Source organism: Streptopelia decaocto (genome assembly GCF_964273445.1).
Source record: "Streptopelia decaocto genome assembly, chromosome: 4".
In the NCBI taxonomy this organism is placed as follows: Eukaryota; Metazoa; Chordata; class Aves; order Columbiformes; family Columbidae; genus Streptopelia; species Streptopelia decaocto.
This window is the reverse complement of record NC_138658.1, coordinates 4,417,567-4,438,214: the sequence shown is the minus strand read 5'-3', so window position 1 is coordinate 4,438,214 and position 20,648 is coordinate 4,417,567. Positions and strand designations below refer to the sequence as shown.

General features: G+C 37.9%; 1 protein-coding gene across 6 annotated transcripts in view; it reads right to left on the bottom strand.

Moving 5' to 3' along the window:
• Window positions 1-20,648, bottom strand: part of RAP1GDS1 (Rap1 GTPase-GDP dissociation stimulator 1) — an 82,206-nt gene that overhangs the window by 16,093 nt on the left and 45,465 nt on the right. For 4 of the 6 annotated variants that reach the window (XM_082051623.1, XM_082051624.1, XM_082051626.1 and 1 more), the window contains 2 exons: window positions 19,674-19,799; window positions 5,554-5,700 (listed from right to left, as the gene is read on the bottom strand). The exons of 1 other annotated variant lie outside the window; for it this stretch is intronic. In XM_082051623.1, the coding sequence (XP_081907749.1) occupies window positions 5,554-5,700; window positions 19,674-19,799 (273 nt within the window). The remainder of the gene's footprint in view (window positions 1-5,553; window positions 5,701-19,673; window positions 19,800-20,648) is intronic. One more of the 6 variants, XM_082051625.1, reaches the window with a different exon arrangement.

The following is a 20,648-nucleotide window of genomic DNA, read 5'->3' as shown; positions in this document are numbered from 1 at the left end:
TCAAAGGGAGAAATTTTCTCCTCTGCCAATGACAAGACAACCCTGTGAGTCACAAAGCTGCATAGGAGGCAAAACCTTTGAAAATAAAAGGCTGCCAGCAGCTATTTGCTGTGTTAATGCTTCAGCCTGAGCTTGCCATACAAATTCTGAAGTCGTCATTTACATCTGTCATTACCACCAGTAAGAGGCTCCTTTTCTAGTAAACAGAAGAGCAAAGTCTATTAAGAAGTTTAAGAGAAAAGTATTGGGCTTGTCGCTGACTTACAGCACTTTTTAATTCAGAGAAATGAAGAATTTGTAAGTGGTTCGGTCTTAGCTGAAGGGACTGCCAGCAGTTGCCAGGCTCTCTTATGAAAGACTGTGGTCTGGGTAGCTGGGAATAACAGTGTGTGCAGCCTTTCCTTGCAGGATGCAAATCCAGGGGACATGGGCTTCCATCCTACAAGTGGTTGCCTGACACGGGGCTGAATCGAGCCACAAAGCCAGGCAACGTCGTGTCTCAGGATGAAACAGCTTTTCTATCAGCTCCCTAAGCAGAACTTTATGCACAGTGAGCAGGAAGCATGAAAAACTGAATGTTGCTTCTGAATTTATGACTTAAAGCCACAAAAGAAGCGGAAATTCTGCACCGCTCTCACGTGTTGCGCTGGTGAGATGGCCCTGTGTTCTCCTGGGGTGAAAAGCACTGACAGTGATGCTGCACAGATGCATATAAAGGTAGATTAAAAGGCAATCAATACATGCGCCAGCACAAAGAATTACCTACCTAAAACTTGAATTTCAATGGCTCCATGTCCTTCGGTGACACACATGGAAACTCCAAAGAGTAAGATCTGGGGAGAATATCCCAAATTGAGAACTTTATTTGGGGCATTTGAGTTGAAAATGCTGATTTAGGCTAGTTCATTATTTTGGACAGAATTTCAGGAACCAACTAGTCATGTTGTGTTTCATCAGCAACCGTGATAATAACACTAATGACAAGTTTGTTTTGTACAGATTGGTGGCATAATTTCATACGCTAGAGAAACCTGCTTACAATCCCCACGTCTGCATTAAATCATCATATAACACAAAAGTGATGACATTAACTATCCTACTATCATTTTTATCTTCTTCTACATGCTTTAAGTTACTTTGCATTTAAGTATATTTAGGTCTTGAAAGCACGCTAGACCTCTTTAGCTGTGATGTAAATGAAAGAAAAACCATGGCAAGCATGAAGATTAGCAAAGGTAAGTCCTAGAAGGAGGCAGCGCTGAAATATTGCTGTTAGGCCATAAATCTCCCTCTCATTTCTTGTGTATTTACATAGCTTCTGCAGCTGGTAAACAGTGCAAATCAGTCCCCAGCATTCATTCCAGAGTTTTGTGCGAATAAGAAAGGCTTGGTGGTTGTATGATTTAACATCAGAACGTTACATTTTACAAAGGCACTGAAGGAAAGACAACCTTGACAGACTGAAGTTTAATATGAAATGAGATGAGGACGCAGTTTATAAACATAATTATTTTGGTCTACATATATACGCCCGTATATAAAAATGGGTACTTTCACACATGCATACTGTGTCCACTTGACTTCTCCAATTTGACTACCTAATAAGCCAAATGGCCTAGCTCTTTCATAATTTCGGTATTTCTTTAAAAATGCTTTCATGGTTTGTTTTATAAATCTCAGGAGACAATTAGCTCCCTTATCGACTGATCCCATTAACTCATAAACTCAGCTCCCAGGATTATGAGATCTGCAGAATAACTGCTCATGTCACTTTTATCTGAGTGTTTGCATATGATTGCTAGTTTTATTAGATTACTTACTAGTTTTCTTACTCTTTATCCAAGCCTGCTTTGCCTCTTTTTGAGCAGATTCATTGCTACACAGAGACTGTGTGAATTGATAAACCTTCAGATGGGAGAAGCACAACAACATATGGAACCTGCTGAAAGGTACCCAAACAGCAGCTTTAAGCACAGGTGCTCTGTATCCCAAATATAGTTTACATAGCTTGACAAGGAAAGAATTATTATCGTTTTTTTTTGTCAAGACTTGCTTCTTTGGGGATTAAGCTATAAGCAAAAACATTAACAAACGTGGGTGATGCATTTGTTTCATTCCTAGCCTTACCTGCAACTTGCATTTTAAGAACTAATCATGGAAAGCAGGGATGAGCTATTTGTGTCTGACTGAATTTGGGTGGTAAAATACAGAGAGGGTCAGGATATTCTGGGCTGTAGGCAAAGGGATGTGCCTCATTAGGAAAACCCTCTGATTTCTAGCAACACAATAAAAAATGGCCACTTTAAAAAAAAAATAAGCTTAAAAGAACTGCAAGAGATGCCAAAGGGAAGTTTGTTCTGTAACACCGTAGCGACTAATGAGATGATAAGATACCAAGGAGGCAAAGGGAGAATTGAGAGACAGCAGGCAAAAATAATTCCTGAACACAAGCAGATGGCACAAGAACCTTGTAAAGGGAATCTTAGTTTTAAAGCTTAGACAACAGTGTTAGGAATGCGGTTACAATTGCAAGCTGAGCGTCCAGAATCAGGACGAGATACAAGAACGCTCCATTCATTTGCTATTTAGGAAGAGAAAATATTACCTGCAGTTGCTCTTTAGTCGCCACTTTTGTAAAACTCATGCATGATATATCCCAATGCTAATTCAAAACCTTAAAGTACTCAAGAATGAGTCTGTCATGTTAAAAAAATAAGGTGGTTGATAGCTATTAAAAATACAGTGGTGGCTATTGGAAAAAGAGGGCAATTAGTTGACTGGGAATGATAAACTGTTTAGAATCAAATAAAATGATTTATATACTGTTTGCTCATGAAATTCTAAGGATTAGAAAATATTAGTGTGTTCACAGATAATTAGATGCAAATAAGGACAAAAAGTGCTGTAATCGTCCTTATCTGGATAGCTAGCGCAACGTAACATTGAGTGCGAGTCATTAAAAGCGGTAAAGAAATCTTCAAAGTCCCCACCCGTAGTTTTGTAACGTAGCATGCTAAGCAGGAAAAGACTACAGAAACAAGAAATAGAAGGTAGAAGTGCTATTTCAAAGACTGAAACGCTTCTTACATCTCCAATATTTTGTCTTTTATTTTTGTCCAATTAGTTTCCATAACTACAGACAAAGCAATCTGGAACTGGAGGCTGCAATCCCATACTCCTCATCCTTCAGCAAAACCAAGGCAGTGTTTATTTTCGCCGTGAGTAACATGGGACCAAGCCTTGGCAAGCAAATCCTCAAAATGGTATCTCCTGATCTGTGAGCAGAACTAACCGTCTGATCTGAGCTTTCATGTTTAATAGGTCAGGAAAAACTGCATTTAATCAGAATATTATCCACCTGATGCTGCAATGCTTGGAAGTGTTTGTCTTGGGTTCATATTTGACATTGGCTGTTGTCCTGAGAATTTACAATGGTCTGAGGGTGATGTTTTTAGAGCAGTTCACAACTATGATCAAATTGTACCTGTGGCTCTTAAAACAAAACTGGCAAGGCAGGTAAACTACCTGTCCTGGGACAAAAAGAGCCAAAAGGTCTGTTCTCATGGACACCATCAAGGAGGTGGGTAAGATGAGGGTCTGGGGACCCCCCAGCATCGCTCCTGGATGTGGTGGTTTGCACCCAGCCCCAGGAGCTGTGAACACTCCTGTATTTCTCACGTCTGACATTGCTTCAGTGTCTCCTGTGAATATTGCATTAATTGTGAGCTTGTGCAAGATGAAAGATGTCACCTGGCAGGGGAGAGAGCAGCCAGCGAATCCTCCTTGTTGTCACTGAACCACACAACTGCTTTATTGATTGCACCAGAATAAGCTATCTTACTAGATGGAACGAGTCATTTATTCAATGTTCATAACAGCTAAATGGTTCAGAAGCTGCTTGTTTGGGAGATTTATCTCATAATTCGTTTTCCTGAGGAAAAGCTGCTGGGAGCTTGGGCACTGAAGTAAAACTGACAAGGTATCTCCACACAGTGCTTTGGGACTGGCCTGTCTTCATCCACCCAATATCCTGGATGCTCATTAGTCTTAGTTAACCCAGAGAATTCTGGTAGTTTAAAGAAGAAAAGAATAAAGAGTATCTGTTTGCTCCAAATATTTTAACAAATAAGGAAAATACAGAGTTAACGCCATGAAATGTAATAAAATGTGACACTCATGCAGACATCAAGCAAAACAGTTCCTGAAAACTATATGAAATAAAGGAACTAGAAAGTTGCTATTTGGAGAAGAAGAAAGTAGTGCTGTGAACAAGTGTTCCTAGATAATACTAGGAAAGGAGGAGGAAAAAAGAATGTAAGAACAAGAGAAAGAGATAAGACATACAACAGTGATATTTGGAGATGAATAAGTAACACTAAGAGCTGAGAGCTCCAGAGAGATGGCACAGAAAACACACAAGGAAACTATACGAGAAGAGATGATAAAGCAGGTTGAAAATTTATGCAGTAAAGGGGAAAGAAAAAGAAAAGAAGAAAAACAAAGCCTATGGACCATCCTGAAAAGCAGAAGAGTTTTGGGGACAGGGGTTTGGAAAGTGAGTTACAGAAAGCGATAACTTGAAGGAAATGGTGAGCAGCTAATAAGCTATTTCTTCCTAAGATAAAACTCTACAATTCAGGAAATGGGTGTGATTGAAGAAACGGTGTGATTAGCAAACTCCATCTGCAGTCTGTGCCATTACGAGTCAAGAGAACGGCCTCTATTTAGCTTTCCTCATTTATCCCCATTTTCTTAGAGATTCAGATATTGAAAAACTTGCAAATGTGCGATCACTGTATAATCTGCTTTGGCACATCACCACGCTTGCGTGCAGAAGCACGCCAGCTACTAAAATAGCAGTGTGTTTGTACAACTAGTGTAGAACACTATTGTTTTACCCTCCCTGATCAAGGATTTCTCATTTAATATACTATCTTTTGGTTTTGTCCCAGCCCCATAACATCTCCATTTAATGCGATAAAGAACATAAACTTATAATTTGTAGACACAGAACAGTGTTGAACATACACATAAATTATTCCCTATCTATCTTAGAGGAAAGTTAACATGGTTTTATATACATTTCACAAGGAGAAAAATGATCAAGGGAAACTGATATCTATACCTCCAAATAGTCAACAGGACAACACTGCATGCCTGCCACAAATTAGTCTCATGGTGTTGTTTGGTACTAAAGGAAAAAGAGAGGACTTAATGTAGCCTTCTAGTTTACTTCTGTAAATCTGGTTTTCCCTAAGGTGGATGATACATCTCCATGTGTTGCTTTTAGACAAAGAATTAAATTCTAGATGTTGAGTTGAAAACTTCATATAATGTGCTAGATGGAATTTCATCAGGAAGTTATCTAATTTTTTGGGAACATAATTTTACTGAGACAGAAAATTGTACATGTAAATTGAGGTACTTGATCTTTTCAGAATAACTTAGTGTTAGTATCCACAATGTAAACCTACGGTTGACTTTAACTTTTCTCTCATTTTTGCTGAAGTTGTTCTCCTGGTAGACATAAAGCAAATTGTCAGTGTTGTTTACCATTCTCATTGCTATAGTTCATCAGCATGCCACAAAAGACAGTCAAGAGCTTCTCACTGGCTGGATCTGTTTTACTGCACAGTGACCTTATGTGGTCTACTACAATATGTGCACCACCTGCATGGTCAACTGCATTCCTGCCCTCATCTGTAAAACAAAGAGTTACATTAAAAAAAAAAATGAATCCAAACCCCACGGTAGAGTCCCGAACACAACAATAATCATACAAAACAAAGGATTTAAACAGCGTAAAATCATTCCTCCAGTGTTGTCAAATTCATCTATAGAGAGATGCTTGAGGGCCAGCTTTGAGGGCAACAGAGCTGGGAAAGGGAAAACACCTACAACAAAAGGGATTAACCACCCGGCACTAATACCTTGGTAAAGAAATTCAGTGTTTGAGGCAGAGCCGCTGGAGCCAATAAATAATATTTGGAAGTTATGCTGGGTTTTGCCAGAGGGAGGTTCTGAGCACTATACAAAGCCTAATCCATCCATACTCGTGGATTAGGTAAATTACTCTTACATAGATTGAGAAATTTAAAGACAGAAGACAAATTGCTTGTGTTACTTAAAACAGGGAATAAAATGGACCCAGCAGACAGAGGTTCTGGTTTGCAGTCACAAGCTCTGCTCGTGCACTCGTTGCCATGCAGCGTGTTCTTCGTACTTCTAGACCTGCAATTTAATACCACTATCAAATCGCTCTGCATCTATAATAGACTCCAATGTTCCGAGGTTTTGTAAATAACACGTCATAATCTTTGTATGGAATTCCTCCTGTATAACAAATTGGATTTGTTGCATCAATGTAGGTATAAAGGAAAAATTGGCCTTATTACAGTAATCGACAATGCTGCTTCCGTTCCCAGCAGGCAATCAGCAACAGCAAATAACCTAAATTCCAGGGCTTCCGAAAGGAGAGATTTCCAAGTGAGTTACAGTTGAAATCAACTAAAATCTGGATGAAAACAACACCTTGGTATGAAAAATCACTGAAGTTTTGCAAAATGAGAATAAAACCCTGTCCTCTCCTCAATTTCTTAATGGCTCCACAGGAAATCTCCTCTTTCCCTTTTTATTCACCACTGTCATCACTCCTCATCATTCTTGGATGTCAAGCCACCAAGTTTTCCTTATTCTGCAACATATTCCATACGAAAACCAAGGTTGTCCACATTTATAATATGATCTTCCCCTATAAAGTGTTACAGCGCTCTGGAAAAAGAAGTTTCTAAATCTTCCAATTCTTGTTAATACTATTTATGAGGCATCTATTAACACACTCCTTACATACTATATATCTATATAAAAGGGTTATAAGTATTGTATATAGAACTAAACTATATATATTTATAAACATAAATATATATATATATATGAGGGGTGTGTATATAGGGACTTGAAATACTTTGCTGAGTGAAGCTGAAAGAGGAAGGGTAATTCTTGGTGAATCTTAACTGTTATATTTATTACCAAAGTAATGTGTGTTTTGCAGGATAATTGAGATACGTGCAACAGAGGAAAAAGCATCACTGCCATTGTTGGCTCTACCTTGGACGTGATCAGGTATCAGGGGACTGTGTCACTGCAGGTATGTATATTCCATTTGGAAAAACAGGAAACTGCATCCTGTTTTATGTATCCTCTTGTGGTATTTTTTTATTACCAAAGCTATGCAAGTACATGATTCCATATTTGACACCTGTTTTGTGAGTCAGAAAGTTTTTGTGTGCAAAATGAAACTGAGCCTCTTATTCTGGATCAGATGTGAGTGTGATCCTCAAATTACTATAATGCAATTGAAATCAATAAACTAAAAGGGTGATAAAATTAAGCTTGACATAAGAATCAGGTGTCAAGCTTGTTCCCATGTCTTTATCTATGGAACAGCATATAAAATATGTAAGCAAAGAATATTATTAATGTGGAGTTGGGTGAGGGTTTGGAAGGAAGAGTTTAAAAAACCAAAAAACACAAGCCAAGTTCCTTACCTGGACAGAATTTGGCACAACTCCACTGAAAATAATGATAATATGTTGCAACAAATGAAAATCTAACGCATATATACTTTTTTACTTCCATTCTACTGGTTCATCAAAGAAGTTACACATCAAAACGTGCTGTATCCTTAAGTAGGTAGTAATCTCTCACTTCAAATACATGGCAAAATTCTAGAGCTCACCCTGCGTAGCTGCTTCTCAGCCCTCAGCAGCAGGGTGAACAGACCTGGGCTCCTGCTATAATTAGGATCTCATGGTGCTGCCTCCTTATCCCCAAGAGGATTAACTCAGCTCATTAGTTCAGGGCCACAAAGAATCCCGCACCAGATGTAGGAGGCAAATTCTGAAGGTCCTGACTATCCAATGCAAGCTCAGGCTGTGACACTTCCTTCCATCCCCAAGCAAAAAGCATATTTGTGACTCAGAATGCTCCATGTACTTATTATTACCCACTCGCTTCTCCCTGCTCTGTCGCTAAGAAACAGATTTTGCACACAAGAATACTCAGCAAACTCCAAATCATTTACAGTCAAAACAAGACCGCAGCATGTTGCTGTGTCTTGTTCTCAATCCAACTATTACCTTGCAGTTCAGCAGCTCTATGAACTCCCACACTTCGCGTGCTTCCAGCCTCCCAGACGCTGTGTTGAAATTTTTTCCTGTGACCTTTTTAAATAAACATTTGCTATTCCTAAGAGATCGGTGATTGAACAGTTTAATGAAAGCATTCACATTTCTGCTTCAAAATGCTTCACTGCAGCTCACAAAGGGCAATGCTGTTGTATAGCTTATTTTTTTAAGTACATGCAATACTGTTTAAAGATGCCAGAATTACAACAACCCAAGAGACCAGAGGTCGGGGTTTTTTCCTACAAAAGATTTATTACAGAATGAGTTGTTACTTTCACAATGTTCTTTAGCCCAATGCGACATAACCATCTCTAAGAATTAGTATGGCGTCTTTTTCTATCCTGAGTTGCTTACAGGAGTTTAATGCAAAAATGGATTTTCTTGTGGATTATCAAATGACTGTGATTGCTCCCATTCCCCCTTATGGTGGTACAGACGCCCATCCCCAGGGCCACCTGGTGATCTCAAGACAAGCCAACATCATGTTCTCAAGTGTTCTGGCTTTGACCACAAGTGTAGCAAGTAGAAATGAACTGGTGTCCCTCACCCGGTGACCATTAGGCCAGCAGTATGTTCCTGCCTAGGTGACAAACATTGTCTTGACTGAAGGGTGCGGTGAATTGGGACAGCGAAGCGCTCCTTGTTTGGCGACCACAGGGTGACCCAACATTGTTCTTGTCTTGATCGGAGAGTGAGTTGGGACAATCAGGTGCCCCCTGATTGCACCTCAACTCTTCCCAACTGGATTGTTGCCCAATCTGGGAAGTACCAGGTGAGCCTGAGGTGAGTTGTGGACAAATACTGACCAAAGTCAATTATCTTGCGACCCTATAAATAGCGATTCTCAAGGGAGACCCCATGAGCTGTGCTGGATGGCAGAAGCTGTGACCCAGGATCTCCCTGACTGGGACACGTTCAAGGCCAATTTCGTAAATGTTCAACAATCATCTACTGATGAAGTCATAAAGATCGAAAAGCCTAATTCCGCACGGTTTTGATGTTTGTCTGCTGATGGATGTCAACACATAAAAGTGTTGATAAAGTGTTGATAAAGATGATGAAAGGGGAACGTTAATCATAGGTTAGGCTCCAACTGTGTGCGTGCATGAAATTTGATTTTAGAACTGTTTTTTTCCTGTTTGTGTACGTGTATTTTAATTTACCCTTTTTTGTGTTTAGTTAAGAAAACCCTGCTCTAAGTTTAGCATGAACCTTGACATTTATGAATCTTTAAATAAGCTGCTATTTTGATTGATTACAACGCATTTCATTGAATCACTCTATTAAATTGGCTGCTGATTAAGTGCTATTAGTAATTATACAACCTAACCTTGTAATTTACCACAAAGTATTAATAAATCCTAATTTGCTGCTAAATCAAAGCTGTGTAAAAAAATTCCATCCACAACACTCCTATGAACAGAGGAGATGAACATTTTTTTAGTGCATGTGAGTGGAAGGTCTTTAAATGCAGCATTTGGAGTAGTTTCAATTTGCTTTTCCCAAGGTGTGTTTGCATAATTTTCCCTTCAGTTTTCTTTCCCAGTTTACTAAACCCTAAAATAAACCACTTGGGCACAAAAGGTTAACAGGAAAAAACAATTAAAGTCACAAGTATAAAACCAATGTAAAGCATAAGCTATACACAGTCAATGAGTTATTTCTAAAACACATGCACGAATACTTTGATTTTTGCCACCATTATTATTTCTGGACATATAGTTACGTCAGACAAAGGGCTGTGCTGTAGTATAGGCAGATACCCAAAAATACCTTTGCAAATAGCTGACCCAATGATCTTCAATCTAAACCTTATATTAGCTTTGTTGTTTTCATACTGGACCCTTTTTAATATAAAACTTAAGCTCTGCCAATCCAAGTGACATTTAAAGAAGCAGATTAATGTTCTATTTGGATATAGACCTGTGTCTTCACAAGGACAAAACAGCACAGTTTCAGACAGCTGTAAAAACTCACATTATTTCAAACTTTTCTCTTTGTCATCTCTATTATTTAAACCACAGTTAAAGGAATAATTTGTCCTTCAGAAATGATCGTGGTCCTGCAAAGATGCACATTGTCATTTTAGAGTGTATATGGTGAGTAAACCCACAGGCTGATAAAAATCAGGTAGGTGTCTATGATTCTGGTGATGATAGCATCACAGCTAATTAAATAATGACTCAGTAAAAGCACAGAAAATTATGTTCAAATAGTGATGTACTGAATGCTGTTTGAAAGCTTGTCCATTTTTCTCACAAAAAAGGTAAGGTATGAACACTGTGTATTACCTTTGCCTATCAAATCTTTACATCATGATGGCCACAGTGCCACTGCTTTCCAAACAGTTCTTTAATAAGTCTTTGTTACTCTATCTTCATTCTGACATGTGAATTTTGTGTTTCGCAATACAATTTCATATGTAATGATATTTCTTGGTAGGGGTCCTGCGCTGGTTTGCAGACTCAAAATGCAGAAAGTAGAGCTAACCTTTAAAAAGCACCAGAAATCACAAGCTACCGTGTTATTGTAATGTTTATGATATATGTAGGCTTTAAAAATACACCAATTTCTCAGAAAATCAGCTAGAAAACTATTTGACAGCATTTCGTAAGAACGATCTTTTGGGGTTCAATTTCAGATTTGTGCTTTGAAATGTTACGGTTTGTCTTGCAAACGGAAACCTGACTTTTTCTTTCTCCAATTCATGTTCTACAAAAGTTAATTGATGTAACTAATTGCACTGGTATGAATGGTGCAGCTCAGCATGGAAAGAATGGTTTGTATGATCAAGGTCTCTGATTTGCATGAGCCAAGCTGCCAAGACAGCAGCTTTTGGTGACATGGACAAAATACAGTATTTCTTTTAAAATTCTTATAGTCTGCAATGGGGGATAATGATCAAATAATTTAAAGAAAATAGCAAATATTAAAAGCCACTATTAAATGGTAGGGGCAAAACCTTACCTAGTGTAAACCACATTATCTATGTAGACATAAGGAAAAACTTTGCCACTTATATAAACTGGGAATTTACCTTTTTTTCTTTTGCTGTCTGAAAAATGTAAAGATGAAAATGAAATGCAATGCTGTCATTCTGTTTTAATACTTGACCCTACTTTTTTATCTTGAATCCGTTTGTGTGTGCTTTTAAATCACTAGATTCTGGACCCCGCCAATTCTGGACGACTACAGACTACAATCCTGTTGCACAACAGAGAGCAGCATCGCATTAATTTTATGTTCAAGGAAAGAAAGCTTCACGTAATTATATTGCACTGTTATTGTTCACTGTGTTTTCCATGTCTTCTGTGCACTTGCACTTCACGTTTTAATAATTTGAAAGATGTTTTCTGGGATTGCTCTATCTCAAAGTGAAATTTCCTTTGATTCCTTCAGGAATTGCAAGACTCTGATTACCGGAAGTACAGTTTTATTTGCTTATTTGTTTAAAATCAATCAATATAGCCTTAAAGTTTTTGCTTTATGAAGAAAAATAATCTTGAATTAGTCATGCTTGCTTCAGAGAGAAACAGAATAGTCTTGTCATCAGTTCATCTTAAATTGCTGGCAACTCTCCTCAGCCCTAACTCCGGCTGCATTGGGGCACTGTCTCAGAAGTTATTCTTTTAGAAAGTATTGCTAAAATAGTAAATAAGAGTAAACTAGAAATGTTAATAGAATGCTGTCTTTTAATATAGTGCCTTCAAGGACTTAAAATACGTACCATTGATGTTTTTGGATAAAACTGTTGCCAGTGTATCTGCTGGCTAACGACAGCTGATGCAGCAGCGAACTGGCCCTCTCATGCAACTGGTTTATTCTAACAAATACAATTTAAAAATGTATTCAAATTGAGATCTAGAGGTGGTTTTGGTAGACTCCTTGTCATATGTCCAATGTGTGGACCATAGATTATCAATGCCAACAAGCGCTAATCTCACTTAGGAGTATTGTGGGATTTATCTGCAGTCAGGACTTTGGGGTAATGGTTGAAGGGATGGGTAAATGCGCCAGTATCGCAATCTCCCTAATGTTATGCTGAGGCAGCAGTTAAATGCGAGCCAGATTCAACTCCACAATTTAATTCAAATAAAATTTGCTTATTTTTCATATTCCTTTTATGTCAGATAAATAGAGAAAAATAATGTGTTTCTGATTTCAGAGTAAAGAATAGTGATGAGTTGATTGTCCAAGACTTAATACTTCACTTCCAGTCAAACTCTACTAGGGAAGCTGAGATTTCAATGTAAAGGCAGAAATGTTTTTATTAGGAACAAGACATAAAATACTACTAGTCACAGTATTGGCAGGTGATTTGTTCTGGATTCCAAGGAGATTTTAGTTTGAAGGTGTAAGAATTTCCACTACTGAATTCTATTTGAAAATAAACCAATGAAAAACTTCTACTAGATATATAAAAGTCAGGTAAAAGCCTTCAAAGTTGAATGTAGCACTTCTCTCTGCCTTCCTTTTCATGTGCAATATGATTACAGCAGATCCATCAGTTGATTTTTTTTATCTCTGTGCAACTCCTTAGTAATTCCATTGCAGTCAAACAAATTACTCTAGGGTTATGCGAGCATAAGTCAGAGCTGAAGCCAGCCTGTGCTCGTTATTCCATACAGCATGAAATAAATTATGGAATCCAATTATACAGGAAAACATCAGGCAGTTTTTCTACAGTGGTAAATAGGCATTTATAGCATCTAATGCTATTAACAGATGGAGCAAGAGGACTTGGCCTTCCAAGCAACTCCAAGCTTGTTGGTACGTGGCCTGCACGGAGGAGCTGACCCATAGGAGACTCTTGTATCTGAAATGTCGCAGGATACAGCCTGAGAAAGACCAGCAAAGTGTTTTGTTTTAGGAAATATTTTACCCCTTTAGCAGAAGGGAACCCACCCATTTGACTGGAGAGCACCCAGCAATGCAGCCCAAGGGACCAGGTGGTGCCAAGATGCGGTTGATAAACTGGACACTGTCTCAGGTAAGTGCTTTACTTAACTCTTTCCTCACCATCTTTTATCAAATACTTAGGCTGCAACTTCCTCTGGTGTGCACGGTCTCTTGATTATATTAGCGTACAAAGAGTATTAGAAAAACCCTCTGACTAAACAGACTCCTGGTCCCCTGGCTGAAACATTCAAGAGCTTCACTGTAATAAGGAACAGATTTTACCAACATAGTTCGTTACCAGTAATGTCCAATTTCTGTTTCTGAGAGTCACCCGTATTCCTTAGATACAAACGCAACAAAAGTAACTGAATTTAGGTGGTTTGCATGTCGTACGTTAACTCCATGCTGTCATTGCACTGTATGCAATGCTATATAAAACCAGATGCCTGTGTAGCTATCACATAACTAAAAAGCTTGGCCCATGCACTATATGTTGCAAAAATCTGCAGAAATGGATCTGAGAGCACAACAAAATTATATTCTACATTATTAAGAAGATATGATTATATAATTAGACTGTATTAAAACACAAAGTTAAAAGGAGAAGAATGATGGCTGCAAGATTAACAACAAAAAATCATAAACACTTCGCAATTATACATAAGCAACACTTAGCAAGATGCTAACATTCTTCTGTTTTCCAATGTAATTCAGTTGATGTTCTCTACTATTGCTGATTTAGTGACAGTTGATATTTCTAGTCACATAATGCCTGCTTTTCTAAATAAAGTAGAATAAGCTTCGGCCACGTCTAGAGACTTGACTAACAAGCTTTGTTTTCTGAGGGGCTTGAAAGCAACAGCATGTAACTCTGCTGTTACCTAAAAATATGAACAATTTCAAAGTGAAAAAAAGACATGAAAAGGGAGGTTGAATTGAAAGGAAAAGAGTTACATATATTGTGTTGTTCACTTACTGAAATGCTAAAAGCTTTTCTTCCTGACAAGGAATTTTTTTAGTCTTCATAAATACCAGGGGAATGCCAAGTTCTTGCCTTTCCTGCTTTGTCGAGCTTTGAAGTGTGATGAAATAGCTCAGTCCTTAACCAAAATTTGCATCCTTAACCTGCTTTTGGAGTGGCAGCAAGATCTAGTAAACACAGCCGGTTTTCTTTCAAAGTCTGCTCATGACCCCCTTTAAGACCCTGGAAACACCCTCCATCTCTTATTTGTTTTAATTTCCTTGTTGCCTGTAGCTTCTATTTCAACTGCAAATTAAGCAGGTGTTTCTGAGCACTACACACACTTTACAGACTGTGAATGAAGTGCTGGAGGGAAACGAAGGAATCAGAAGAAATTGGCTTTGTTTCATGGGGGTTTTTTTGGTACATGTACTGACAGAATTCTGATCTACTTATTTTGCTTATTCAAATAATTTTACTTGGAAAAAAAAAAAGAGGAAAAACATTCGCACTGCAGAAAATAAGCAGGACCTATCATACCTATACTCTGGAAAACAAACAGAAAATCAGGCCTCATTCATTCATCTTAAAGTAAGGAAAAGTTGCAAAACACTGGCAATTTTTTCTTTCCCCCCCTTCTTCTGTAAATCTTTGGCTTAAGTCATGAGAATTTTTCCACTTGTTTCAATAGGGTTAATATTTATAATGTAGATTTTAAAAAGAGTAGTAGCCTGAGAATGACAATTCATGTTTTTCATATTGCCTCCCGAATGGTTCTTTCTGATGCTCTAGGAAAATTTCCTCATTCTGATTCCATTTAGGCCAGCTATAAAATAAGTAAATTAGAATAATATGGTTTAACAGCTTCCTAAGAACATTCATGATTAATTGCTGATAAGTACTAAATATTCCTGTGAGAGTATGTGTTGGCATGCATATGGTATGCTCAGTTTCTAGCTGATGCAATACTTGTGCTGCAGAGAAAAACATTGCATTATCAAGGACTTCTAACTTAAAAATGCTATCATTTTCTAAGTCTCTGTCATTCCTTAGAGAGGGCAGATCTTAAGGTAAAACTGTATTATTGTACAATTAAAAATTAGAATTTTAATTCCCTGTAAGCTGTTCTAAACAATCAGTTTTCAAGCAACAAGTGAAAGCCTCTGGTCTCAATTTCATGGTATTGCTTGGGAACCAGCTGAGTAGGTGGGATTTGCATTTGGTAGGACAATACAATGAAAAGTGAAAGACTGTGGTAAGATGCATGAATCAGGGTGACCTTCAAAAGATTGATTAGCCAGCAGTGTGCCATTACCAACACCAGTTGTGTTCTAGGATTCTGCTGGTTTTCCATATGGTACTGAAAAAGGTTATGCCATTTTTTTGAAGAAAATGGAATTTGACTTCTTTCCAGTATGTTAAATTCTTAAGCGTCTGGTTTTCTGCTTTAGATCCTGAAATTAACCTCATCTCCGGAGATGGAAATGTATGTAACTGTACAATTAAGTGTTTTCTTATTTTTGTACTTAGCCTTTCTTAGCAGATCTCTGCAAGAGGTCTGTACATCCTTATAGGAAGGGCAGCTGAGCATACAGAATTTATAGCACATGTAAGACCTTTTTAACCAGAAGTACTATAATGTTCATGGTCTGATGTTCAGGCTGGGATCAAGAAAGATCTGGGTCTATGTGAAAGGCCACATCACTGAAAATCCAGCGAGGAGTCTTGCCAACAATACAAGACTGGGTAGATAACAAAGAAATGTACAGCTTGGGAAATGAGAAAAGGATTCAGTAGATTTCCTGCAGAAAGAGGTAGATAAGCAGCTGTCAGAGGAGTTGGCAGTTTTCGTTTCTTTCCAAATCTATGTATCTGTTTATATCATGAAGTATGGTTGGTGAGAACATGTACCCAGTCTGGTGGTTTCATGAAGGAACCAGGTGGTGGATGGGCACAAAAAGCAATAGCTTTGAGATTCCCCAAGGAGATCTCTAAGCACTAACATTAATACGAATATTATGGAAGGGCAGAACAGGCAATTTTTCATTTGCCTTACAAGGTATATGGCGAGATTATTTCCCTTTGATAACTTTCAGAATATGTGGATGCTTTAACCAGCAGGAAGGAATTATTTTCTAATGGGTAAGAGTCTAATCTCAATCAAAGTCAATCAGCATGACTCCCTCTAGTCTGTATGGCTATTGAATCACTTCCTTTTATAATTAGCACTTTTACAGTAAAATGATGGTATCTTCTACAGTGTGCTTAGTGCTACATAAAAACAAAGGAAAACCGTTTGTCAATCAGTTCAAGACTTAAGTGTGTAGCAAACTACCTGTGGAAAAATTACTGAGATTAAGATAGCATGTGCATCACAAATTTAATGATAAAAAATAGTGAGGCTATTATTTGCTAAGAAAACGCTTTTTAAATATAGCGTCATTTTCCATTAGAATTCTTGAATCTGCTCTGACTTAAGACATTGCTTTTTGTGGCAAGAACCACGTTATATTAAACATAGAATGGAGGTGAGATCTTCGTGTTGCATGTGGACCCAAAGAGCAGGGGGATCTTAGAAGAGCTTTGGAGGAATGTGCTGTTAGTCTGTAATGTCTGTACATCTGAAATGGCCCTAAATGAACAGACATACTAAAGCAACAGCGCTGGGGAGAATGGCACAGGGAGCTGGAAAGAAAGGCAGGAGAAAAGCAGCTACAGTTTTAGTCATGGAAAACGGTGGGGAGGCAGCTAGAACGGTAAGTCTGGACAATGTCTAATAATTTAACTTTGATTATAAGCAAAAAAACCCACAAAACTGGTGGTTAAAAAGAATGAGTGGGCTAGGAGCTTCGCATCTAGTAGTATAGTTCAAACAAAACTCTGTCTGTGAGTGAGGAATCTGCTGTCTGGGGATACAGAAATAAAAGCAGCTGTACTTGGTACAGGCTGTAGATACAGTGGGAGAGAAAGAAGGAGGGAGAGGAGGAGAGATCACATCTCCATTGCTTTGCTTTGCACTTTCTGCTCTGACGAAAATTTGGGGGCTGAGGTGTATGTAGCATTTACTAGATAAAGCATGTAGAACAATTACAGGCTGTACAGGAACATGCAGTAATGTATCTGTTCTGAAATTGTAGGACAGCACTGAACAGTCTGCATACTCTGATTAGTTACAATCGTTGCTTCTGACTTAAAATCCTTTTGGCTGCCTCAATTATTTCTTCCATCTCTGCATACAAGGAGGAGGGTGGGAGACTAGAAGCCTCATCAGTACTAACAAACCTTCCTTCTACTCTGCTTTCCAATTATTATATATGTGCCTGTATTCTTGATGTTCAGAGACTCACATAAATACATGAAAAGGATGCTCTCAAGGCTGCTCGGGATAAATTTTAGCTATTTTTTTCCTCTTCAAATTTTACAAAATGCATATAATTCTGTGTATTTTCTTTCATGCTCAGATAGGTGATTCAGTATTATTTTAGGGGGCTAACACTGATGAGCACCCAGACAATAACACTGTGCATATGTACCTGAAACTTAATAGAGAAGAAAATCTGTCAGTAAGTCAACAGGTGAGGAGATGGATTTGGTCAGTAAGGTCTCTGGCCAGCAAGCGTGGCCATTCAATATGGGCTTGATTTCATCACTTCAGCCAAGCACTCACTTATTTAGGACTTCGAAACCTTCCTTACTACTGCATGTTATAGTTACATGGGCAGTAGAAGTGAAAAAATGCTCATATATATAGTAAAATATAGTTAATGATGTATTTCAAGTTCCTATATGAGTCCCAATTATCAGAAGGGTAACAGCTGCTTTTTCTCAATTGAAAAGAAAACGACTATCAATACATAACATTTTTTATTAGAACTATTGGCCTCTACAACTTGTGTTTGTTATACTTTAAAGATCTTTATTAGGGAAAAATAATAGTCATAAATGAAAACAAATTTTATAGTACTAAGCATATTGAAAATAATTGTCCTAAATAAGAATTTAGGATAGGGTACATAACTACATAATCATTATACGTTAAGATAACATAGAAAATAAAGTCAGATAGGGTAGATGTGATAAATAAGCACTTCCTTTCAAATCAAAGATGCTAGTCTTGATTTTTGTGACATTTTGTTACACTTTATTCATTAATCTTGCTCAAATACCCAGGGAAGGTAGTGACTGTCCCTCCCACATGGCGTCTGGAACACACCATCAGTGCCAGCTTTGCTCCATACAACTCAACACAAGGTGTGTAATACAGCTTTTCTGCACTGCATAAATCCTGCACCCTCAAAGCCAGCCATAGCCCACTATATCTATATACTACAAAACTATTTTTATGTGTCCTTGTTGTATTTCATGAAAAAATGTGGGTTGAAAGACAATGAAAGACAATCACCCTGAAATAAAAGATAGTAAATAAATTATGTTATAGAAAGCTCAACAGCTTCTACTTGAAGTTTCCATGGAGAAGTTTCCATGTTCAGTTGATTGGTCACCTTAAAGCAAATCCTGAATGAAAGAAGTATTCATTAGCATTGTCAAGCAGTAGCTGTCTGTAAATGGAAATGCCAGCATGGAAAATCTGATTAACTTCGTCAGGTCAAAGGCAAAGTAATTTAAAACAATATAAAATTCCAAACTAGGTTAGCAAGGAGAAAGGGTAGTGATAATTCAGGTTTTGCAACAGACAGTATTCAGAACAGCAAAACTTTTACTAAATGCAACATATAGTACAAAGAAAATTCCTTGCCATGTGAAATAAGGCACTAAATCTCAAGATAACGAAATGCTTTTACAATTTCATCTCACTTCCCATCTGCAGACATCCATAAGCTTCTAGTTCCTTCATGTGCATAGAAAGATGTTCCTGGTATCTCTGATTCTGTGTCATATTTATCATGCACTGTCTTTTATCAAAATATTTAAAAGGAAGGGGCAATGAAGCTGCATTTTCAAATCACTGCAACCACTGCTTTGGATTTGCCATTGGCACACCCGTGCATGGGGTCAGCACATGGACTCACAACTGCATTTCAAAACTCAATTGCAGTGCAAAATTCCTTGTGCACACAAAAAGCTAAAAAACCTCCTCAGTCTCCCCCCTGACTACCAAAAATGCCAGTGTGCAATCTTGGAGAAACTGATTGGCCACATAAGAACTCTGAGAATCAGCAACAGAGCTCAGGCATCATTCCAAATATATATGTAGCTCTGCACAGCTTTGAGACTGGTAGAACATGAATAATCCCTTGTGACTCTGTCTATTCCTTTCTGAGATGTTCTGTTTGAGGAAAAATTAACTGTAAAAATCAGTAGCACCCAGTCTTTGAAAAGCTAACTCATTATGTTTGAAAAAAAACAAACCTAGAGTCACAAATCTTTTCTATTCTTCTATTCAGTTGAATCACAATATTGAAACTTCTTTTTTTCACCTTTCTGTCACAAAAGAATAACACAAATGTGCCACTTAATTGTCCCATATAATCAGAAGAGTTGTGTAAATAAATATCAAGAGAAGTGAAAAATGACCCCCCCCCCCAGTAGACTATGTACAGAACATCAAAACATTCCCCTCCTTCCTACAGGAGCATCTACAAAATATGGCATATTTCAACACTCACGGCTATCGTAGCATATATTGCCCAGGGCACGTCCTGTTTGGAGCAAAATTTCCTGGTCTTTGCAGTTTAACAGCTGCACCAAAGGAGGGACCAGCCCAGCATCCACACACGGGTTCCGCATAAACTCTGCAAATAACGCAAAGCCTGTTAAAGCAAACCGCCTGGTTTCAGCTTTGTCTCTTCTAGTTACAGCGGCACTAAAACTGGGCCTTTTGTGAGAATAAATGTATGAGCAGTCAAGCAAGGTAAGGCCTCGTGCAAGTTTCTAGAGAATAAGCCCAGGTCAGGATTTGGGCTTGTGTTCTTTCCATTATTTGTTCATTTAGAAGTAATTAAGAGTATTTAATTGATTTCCATGGAAATTAATTTAACATAGCTCATGTTTTCAGTATCATAAAGAAGCGCAGAAAAGAAGAGTGAATTCACATTTTTTCCACCCCAACAAATTCCACGTAAATTAAAATTCCTAAGTAACAGTTCTTCTGATTCTGGATCAACAGAAACACTCACACCTACAACTCAAAGATTTCACACAATACTTGAAGTACAAATACATCTCTGTATATACTCCCTTTGTTGCACGTATTACAATGTTCTTTGATGTTTCTGTAGCTACAAAATCTTGTATCTTTTGTAGTTAATCTGGCAGTATTATTTTAGCTAAATAAATAATTGTCACAGAGATATGCAATTCTCATGTGATGATAAACGTTGATGTATCAGCCAGCAGATGAAGTAGAATCAGCAATATCTATACACTTGCACAGGTGCAACGGCAGGTAGTAGTCAGCAAAACAGACCCACCTTCCTAAGATACTGTAGACAGATGCTCTACTGTGATAAATGGTGAGGGTAGCCATCGTAATGAATAGAGCAAATATCAGAAAAATCTGTCCTTTAAAATCTGTTTCCACGTCCTTGTAACTTTTTCTCTTTCTTTATCACGCACTTTCAGCTTCATCTCAATGCTTATTT